The sequence below is a fragment of the Triticum urartu genome, chromosome 2A (genome assembly GCF_056163025.1).
Source record: "Triticum urartu cultivar PI428250 chromosome 2A, HENAU_Tu73, whole genome shotgun sequence".
NCBI lineage: Eukaryota > Viridiplantae > Streptophyta > Magnoliopsida > Poales > Poaceae > Triticum > Triticum urartu.
In genome coordinates this window covers 47,913,164-47,922,559 of record NC_141874.1, presented here as the reverse complement: position 1 = coordinate 47,922,559, position 9,396 = coordinate 47,913,164, and the positions used below count along the sequence as shown (strand labels likewise).

Genomic DNA, 9,396 nt, shown 5'->3' with positions numbered 1-9,396 from the left:
AGTTGCGGAGGCCGTTGATGCTTCCTGTTGGTTTTTCTAATACTCCAATACAATTTATTTCACTTTATATAATGTATTCGTTTGAAGATATTCTCACTTTTGATGAGATCGCCTGAGCCCCGCCACTTGCCACTCGAAACCCTAAAAACGCTTCGGGGCTACATGTCAACCGCCGGCCCCTCAAATAATTAATAATGTGAAATAACCATACATGTGTTAGAGATTAGTTTGCATGCACGCGAATCTCCAGTTGAATGGATGGCTCCCGCATGCACGTCACCTCCAGTCCATAGGAGAATCGCTTTTCTCGTACAAAGATGTTTTCCCTCTGATGGTCTAGTGTAAAAGTGAGGAGGATTATTGTGATGATCTATCGTAGCACTAATAGAAAAAGGGTCAAACGTGAAGCACATTAGTGCCGGTTTGAATTTGAGCCGGCACTAATTGTATCATTAGTGCCGGTTCGAACGGCTATGCATTAATGCCGGTTCGTGTTGAACCTTTAGTACCGGTTCGTGCCACGAACCAGTACTAAAGGGGTGATGGCAGGCTGGCGTCAGGCCTGGGCCCCACGATCACCTTTAGTACCGGTTCGTGTCACAAACCGGTACTAAAGGGCTAACCTTTAGTACCGGTTTGTGCCACGAACCGGTACTAAAGGGGTCTGACCTATAGTACCGATTTGTGACACAAACCGGCGCTATAGGGCAATTTTCAAACTCTACCCCCCCCCCCCCCCCCGTGTGTCGCCATTTCAGTTCTAAAAAAATCAAAAGAAAATGATAAAAACTTCAAAAAATAAAATCCTTCGAGAGGTAGTTATATTACTACATCTACTAGTTAGGAAAATTTGAAAACTTAAATTTGGACATGTTTTGCAAAAAGTGTAAGGAAAATGTAAAATGGCTATAACTTTTGCATACGATGTCGGAAAAAAACGTATAATATATCAAAAAATTCAGCACGAAAATCCGCATCCGATGGAGACCGCCTACGGCCTGTTTGGAATTTTTTAGAATCCTCAAATTCCAAAAGGAAAAAAAGATATGGTCAAATTTCAATTTTTTTTAAAAAAATTGGTTAAATCTAGTCAAACTACTTATTCAAGAAGTATTAATGTTACTACATAATTATTCAAGAATTTTAGTGTTACTAAATAATTATTTCAATTTTTTGAATTTTGGTCAAATCTGGTAAAACTGTGGTCAAACTATGGTCAAACTTATTCAAGAAATATTAGCGTTACTAAATAATTACTCCCTCTGTAAACTAATATAAGAGCGTTTAGATCACTATTTTAGTATTCTAAACGCTCTTATATTAGTTTACGGATGGAGTACTGTTTTTTTTAGAATAATAGTTTCAAACTCAAACGGTGAAATGTGTGACTTCATGCTCAAGCTAAACTCCTGAGGGTTAATAGGATTAACATCTTACTATTGTCAGGAAAACAACAAGTGCAGACTTGAAAACGAAGGAGAATAGAACCCGAAAGTTAAGCGTGCTCGGGCTGGAGTAGTGAAAGGGATGGGTGACCGGTCGGGAAGTTAGATGATTTGGAATGAGTGATCCACACTTGAGTAGTTAAGAGAGGTGATTAGAGACTAAATCATCAAATAATTCAGAAAAATAAAAAAAAATCAAAAAAATCAAAAAAAAACCTTTAGCACTGGTTCGTGCCGAACCGGTACTAAGGGGGGGGGGGGGCTTTAGTGCCCACACTTTAGTGCCAGTTCCATGACCGGCACTAAAGGCCCTTACAAACCGGTTTTAAAGCTTTGTTTTCTACTAGTGTAGTATTGTTTAATTATCTAGTGTGGTGTGGTTTTAACGTTTAATGTTGAACATTTAATATTAAAGTCTGAAATTTTGGTTATGCAATTATGCAGTGAATCATGTTCATGTTTGAATACTTGTGCACCAGTTGTACATAATCTGTTTTGGAAGAAAATATTCTGGTGTCTAAAATTCTTCTCTCCTGCACTAAAACCATTTCTGACATCAACTTTTACATGATCTATCGGAGATGCCATAAGCATGGGAATTAGGAAGTGTCTCTGCACATTTATGTAAACGTGCGAACATTTCTTTCAACAGAAAAACGTAAGAGTTGGGAAGAATCGTGCATGAACCGTGGTGGAGTAATCTGAACAAGATTCCCTCCCATGCGCATGATTTCAAGTGATCGGTGATGCTTGAGCGGTCCGTGTCTTGCTGTTCATCGACACAACATTAATCCTTTGTGACCACAGATGTGAAGTGGGACTGCAAGACGGACCGTGGCCACCTCCCTGACCCTCAGGACGTATGCATGCATATTCTTAGCGACGCAACTGCCGCCACTAATAGGCTGTTATGCAGTAGTGTATGATGAAAAGATTGGGATGCATATCATCTTCTAACAACTTTTCCCTATCATGCTACCTTATTAGGCCTAGATATTAATTATGCGTACGCGAGGTAGGGCTCACTGTCGCCCAGGGATTTTGCTATGGAATAGATGATCTCTACCAAGTGGGTGAAATTTACGGTTACTGTATGAAAAACACCACGCAATTATGGCTTGAAAATTTGCAAAGGAATTTTCAGTTCAATTTTTCTATGTTGATATAGATAGTTATTGAACTCATAACAAGCAATTTTTTTATACATTCCTGTGCATCCCCCAACAAATAAACAAACAAATGAACTCATAACATGTAACTTTTTTGATACATTCCTATGTATGTTCAAGAAATAAACAATGTTGGTTCCGTACACAAACCCTCCATGTGTTGATATGGAAGGAACATACTTGCTACTATGCTATGAATAGTTCTCATGCGTGATTAGAGATGTTATTATATTACTCTATATATCTAACGTTTAAATTCAAAAGTTTAAAACAAAGTTCTTTTTGCTCCATATCTGCTTTTACCATCGGGTGGCGAGAAGGGTGGTTACCGTACGGTAAGCGCATTTACTGCCTGGTAACCAAAACCTTGCTTTTGCCTCGTTTACCAATTACGAGGCTAGTCTGAAGAGAGCATATGGCAAATAATATGAGGATTCATGCTAGAGACACTTACGATTGCAGACTTGTGTTTAGAAAGGTAGTTTTCCCACTCAGTAGAGTTTGGAAAATTTAGCTTGAGCTCGCAAAATCAAACAAAGAGAATCAGATTGGTGATGGGAAATCACATATTTGCTAATCAATATTGATAGTATTATTGATTTTTTTAATAAATCATAAGAACAACACAATACATGCATTACAATACTTGACACACTTTGTAACAAAATGTACATAAATGTTGTGCACATAATTGCAATATGCAGCAGCAATGTTCGATCCTGCCAAGCTAGTCGATGGGATACACTGTGCGGTTGAAGCAGTGCACTAATTAAGCGGCACGAGGACTTTGGCTTGTAGGTACAGGTCGTTCTTCCGCCCGACGGTGATGCCCATCTCCTCTTCCATGTCCAACTCTCCTCCGGCAGGAAGCTCCCAGTCGAAGTGGTAGAGAAGGGCGGCAAGGGTGAGCTCCATGCTAGAATGCGCGAACATCATCCCGGGACATATCCTCCTGCCTGCCCCGAACGGTGTGTACTCGAAGTTGGTTCCCTTGAAGTCTACTTCGCCGGACTCAAACCGCTCTGGCCTGAACTCCTCCGCGGTGTCCCAGTGCTTGGGGTCTCTGCAGATCGCCCACGCATTCACGAACACGGTGGTGCCCATCGGCACATCATACCCGAGGACCTTGCACGCCTCCGTGGGCTCGCGCGGCAACAACAATGGCCCGGGCGGGTGCAGCCTCAACGTCTCCTTGATGATCAGCCTGATGTACTTGAGATCGGCCAGGTCATCCTCAGTCAGACTTGGCTTTCCTTGTAGGCTGTCACGTACTTCGGCTTGTGCTTTTGCCATGGCCCTTGGGTTCCTCATCAGCTCCGATAGGGCCCAGATGAGCGTCGTTGCCGACGTCTCGCTCCCAGCACTAAACAAGTCCTACAGATTAAAACAGGAGGTCATTTAATTAATTATTAGTGAAAGAAAACAAATTAGTTAGCCCGCCGTCAGCTTACCATTAATTATTAGTGAAAGAAAACAAATTAGTTAACCGCCCGTCTCGTCTGTCGTCTCCGACGCGCCAAGGATACGTACTACTCCTACTAGGAAGTGTATCTGCACATGCATAATTACCCACAACAGGACGCATGCATATCCTGTGTCTCGTGCAGCAGGACGCATGCATATCCTAATTACCCACAACCACAGGTTTTTAGTACTCCCTCCTATCCTTTTTATTCCGCGTATTACATTTGTGTCAAATCAAACTTTATAAAAAATGATCAAATATATATTAAAAAAGGACTATGCTAACGACCAGTCGACTGGTCGTTCACCGATTTTTATCTCACCTCGGTTCACAGACTTTTTTTCACTCGTCTGGTTTTATATCAATTAGTCTAGATAGCGGAGAAAAAGAAATAAAGTAGGTTTTTAGTACTCCCTCCTATCCTTTTTATTCCGCGTATTACATTTGTGTCAAATCAAACTTTATAAAAAATGATCAAATATATATTAAAAAAGGACTATGCTAACGACCAGTCGACTGATCGTTCACCGATTTTTATCTCACCTCGGTTCACAGACTTTTTTTCACTCGTCTGGTTTTATATCAATTAGTCTAGATAGCGGAGAAAAAGAAATAAAGTGCGACTGGTCGTTCACCGATTTTTATCTCACCTCGGTTCACAGACTTTTTTTCACTCGTCTGGTTTTATATCAATTAGTCTAGATAGCGGAGAAAAAGAAATAAAGTAGGTTTTTAGTACTCCCTCCTATCCTTTTTATTCCGCGTATTACATTTGTGTCAAATCAAACTTTATAAAAAATGATCAAATATATATTAAAAAAGGACTATGCTAACGACCAGTCGACTGGTCGTTCACCGATTTTTATCTCACCTCGGTTCACAGACTTTTTTTCACTCGTCTGGTTTTATATCAATTAGTCTAGATAGCGGAGAAAAAGAAATAAAGTGCTTAAAAGGGGACTTGAACTTTGGTCCCCCAACTAGCTACTACAGCCACTAACCAACTCACCCATCTTTTTTTATTGTCCACAATAGATAAACAGGGGTATTTGAACCCTTCTTCTTTCTATCATATTAGCAAAAAAAAACAGTCTTGATAACTTGGAATAAGCAGCGTGATAACTATGACATGACCATCATGGTAACTTCAACATAACGCCCTGATAACAAATAACATGACAAAGGTTGACAACTCTATCATTATAGTGCTGATAAGCGTGAGAAGCATGCTAAGTTTAGCATGGGCAACATGCAAACTTTACATGAAGATTATCGGGATATATTTCAACAACTTTTCCCTCGGTGAAAATTTACTATGATGTTTGAGTCTACGTTATTAGCTATGAAAAATACCACTGTTTTTGCACACAAGTTATGCATTTTGGTTACCGGGGGTATATTTTCAACAACGAAAAATCGTCTGGTCGAGGCCGCGGTGTTTGTATGTAAATTATCAGGTGTGGATGCGTATATTATCATGTTATTTACACAGAATTATCGGGCGTATGTTTTCAACAATTTTTTCACCTGGTTCAAAATTTATTGTGGTGTTCGTACCTAAGTTATCGGATCTATAGTGCTTAAATGATCATGTTATCTACACAGAAATTACCGAGGTATATTTTCAACAACAAAAAGCGTCTGGTCAAGGTTAACGGGGTGTTTGTATGTAAGTTATCATATGTGGATGTGTATATTATCATGCTATTTACATAAAAATTATCGGTGTATGTTTTCAATAATTTTTTCACCTGGTTCAAAGTTACCTTGGTATTTGTACCTGTTATCAGGTCTATAGTGCTCAAAATAAGTTATCAGGTCCGGGATCCTGTGTTACCATGTTATTTATAGAGTATGTTCTCAATAACTTTTTTTCACAGGTCATAAGTAATCGTGGTGTTTGTACCTGAGTTGTCAGGTCCGGAAGCGTATATTATCACGCTTTTACACACAAGTTATTGGTGGTATGTTTTCAACAACTTTTTTCCACGGGTCAAAGTTATTGTGGTGTTTGTATATAAGTTATCAGGTCCGGAAGCCTATATTATCATTCTATTTACACAAAAGCTATTGGTTGTATGTTTTTAATATCTTTTTCTCCGGGTCAAAATTATCGTGGTGTTTGTACCTGAGTTATCAGCTCTGAGGGCGTATATTACCATGCTATTACTTGGAAGTTATCAGCGGTATGTTTTAATTTCAACAACTTTTTTCCACAGGTCAAAGTTATCGTGGTGTTTGTACCTAAATTATCAGGTTAGGGGCGTATCTTACCATGCTATTACTTCGAAGTTATCAGTGATATGTTTTCAACAACTTTTTCTCACGGGTCAAAAATACCGTGGTGTTTGCATGTAAAATATAAGGTCCGGAAGCCTATATTATCATGATATTTACACAATAGTTCCCGAGAAATGTTTACAATGACTTTTTGTAAACCAAATAATGGGTAAGTCGGTCTACAATAATCATGTTTCTATAACATATACAACTTGGTAACTATAAAAATAACCATGTTGATGACTACAACCCGGTGACTACACAATTGTTATGTTGTAACTATATATAGTCTTCCCACCTATAATGATCCCTCTCTCATCAAATTACTACGAAGATTTGCTTGAATTCTACCATGACACGACGCGCCACCTTCCCTTTGCCAACATATCCCACCTGTCCAAGGGCATCTCATGCAGAATCCTCTTTGATCCCACCACCAATATCGTTCTCGGCATCATCTGAGTGCTCGCGGGGATGCCTACTTCCATCAAGAAGTGAACCACAAATGATTCATGAGTGAAAGAAAAACCGAAAATGCATTCTCTATAGAAATACAACAAAATCCGAGTATTACCAATTCGTAACAGAAAAAAAATCAAATGGAGGGCTGCACCATAGCAGTGGCCTACTCGTGGTAATCACATATCTATAGAATTAGCCCACTTCTAGACAAAACATCCGGTTGGCTGAGATGGTCATTAGATATAGTCAAGGTTAGTTATGAGGCTGCAGGTGTGGGGTTCGAATCCTGTTGTGGAATCGTACGTGCCTATCCCTAACGACCAGTCGGCAGGTACTTAGCTTTCTCGATTAAAAAAATATCAACATCTACAATATCAAATATATATTTCATAAAACTCTATTTCATAATGAATTTAAAAATACCGATTTAGCATTGTGAATATTGATACTTTTTTCTATAAGTCTAGTCAAAGTAAAGACACTTTGACTTCGAACAAAACTTATATGCAGACTAAAAAGAACCGGAAGGAGTACTACGAACTGGTCATTGACCCCTCTCTGAACAAAAACCCTGGCTCCTGGCAACATAAAGGCACTACGTGGGCCCTTTGTAAACCGAGTGACGCTCTCGGCTTAATTTTTGTGCAGGGAAAAACCATGTGCTACCAGTGCCCAGGAATAAGCCAATCGTATTTCCTTCTGTGCAGGGCATATATGTAAGCCAAGAACATCAAATGAACATCAATATGCTCACGGCTTATATGTAAGCATGTACCTTGCTCTCGGCTAAAACCTGTACTGGCAATGCCTTTTCGTCCTTGGTGTTCCAAGGAGCTTACACATGTCTAGTAAAGCCGCGGTCTATGCTCGGCTTACATGTGTAAACCGAGTACAATAGTCGGCGTAATTTTTCTTTTGGGAGCAATCACGTGCCGCCAGTGCCTAGGAATAAGCCGATTGTGTTTCCTCTGTGCAAGGTGTATATATAAGCCGAGAACATCTATCTGCTCACGGCGTATATGTAAGGCGTGTTCCTTGCTCTCAGCTTAAACCTGTATTGGCAGTGCCATTTGGTCCTAGGAGCTCCCAGGGGCTGACACGTGTCTTGTCAACCGAGTTCTATGCTCAGCTTACATGTGTAAACCAAGTACAATAATCGGTTTATACCCTAGAATGCTTTTTGTTTTTGCGATCCAACACTTACTTCTCACATGTTCTTTTTGTGGCTGACTGTTGACCCGCTTGTGAAAACTAGACAAGGCCATATTATCCTGTTTAGAAAGCCAATAATGCTACATACATGTCCTATCCACATGCTTCGTCGACCATCCTTGCAATACGTATGCATACAAAAAACTTGACAAATGTTGTTGTTGTTGTGATGAGGATGAGATGATCCAACACTTAATTTTCCACCGTCAACATCTATATCCACGTAGCATGTTTTGGATCCATATGGGGCATTCGCTTTAGTGTGTTAGATGTGGTCTTTGGGGTCTTTGGGTGCGACCAATATTTTTTGGAAAGGGGGTTAAGAACTCGTGGCCTCTGCTTCTGGTGTGCAAGCTCAACCATCTAACATGGGATTTCTTTAACCAGTATAAATGATGTTCTATCAGTAGGCAATCTCAGACCCTCGATAAGAAAATCGTCTTTGGTTAACAGATTACCAAATGTCAATCTTCGCCACATGAGCTATGCCATGCTCAGTTCCAGCATGTAAGGTGTAAATTTTTGACAGACAAACTTTGGCTACTACTCCCTCCGTTCCTAAATACTTGTCTTTCTAGACATTTCAAATGACTACTACATACGGATGTATGTAGACATATTTTAGAGTGTAGATTCACTCATTTTTCTCCGTATGTAGTCACTTATTGAAATGCCTAGAAAGACAAGTATTTAGGAACGGAGGGAGTAGTACATAAAACAAAGGCTGAGACTCTATGGTCCCCACCAAATGGAGGGATGACACCACCAAATAAATTATTGCACTCTAAAATATACCCTTGAAAAATACCCAAAGCCCATGTTAACACTATCATTTTCCTATAATGCATGAGAGAGAGAGAGAGTTTGATATTACATAAATGCCCTTTTTGTTTTTTTTTCTATTTCTCTTCTCTCTCCTACTTTTCAAGGGTATATTTTTAATCTAAGTTCATTCTACTATTCCTTTGCGAATGTCGAGAGTACCTACATATTGGGTACGGAAAAGGCTTTTCAAAACTGTTTGCAAACTACTGGAATTATTGCAATTGAAAAATTAGATCTCCGAAAGTCCAAATCACTAGGTTTTTACACTAGAGGCCTGCCAAATTTTATCCTACTTGGTTTTGCTTGTGACATTTGATACACTCATGCTGCTTGTTGACTTAGCCAAACATGGAAGAAGCTCCCTTGCTGAAGAATCCTTCGAAGACGTCTTGCTGACACTAAGTACATATTCTTAGTCGGTTGTTGGCTTGTGCCCATATTTCTTGAAGATGGTATTTCCACTGTTTTTTTTCTTTTGAAGATTCTCCAGTCAGGTGGTTGATGGTACGGGAAACCGCCAGTACCCTCAGTAGAGTGG

At 39.7% G+C, this 9,396-nt stretch overlaps 1 protein-coding gene across 1 annotated transcript; it reads right to left on the bottom strand.

The window, feature by feature from the left end:
* Nucleotides 1-3,379: 3,379 nt before the first annotated feature.
* LOC125540871 (ent-isokaurene C2/C3-hydroxylase-like) lies at nt 3,380-3,982 on the bottom strand. The gene has a single exon (XM_087539540.1). The coding sequence runs from the start codon at nt 3,923-3,925 to the stop codon at nt 3,380-3,382; it is 546 nt and encodes a 181-aa protein (XP_087395666.1). The 5' UTR covers nt 3,926-3,982.
* Between the last annotated feature and the right edge of the window lie 5,414 nt (nt 3,983-9,396).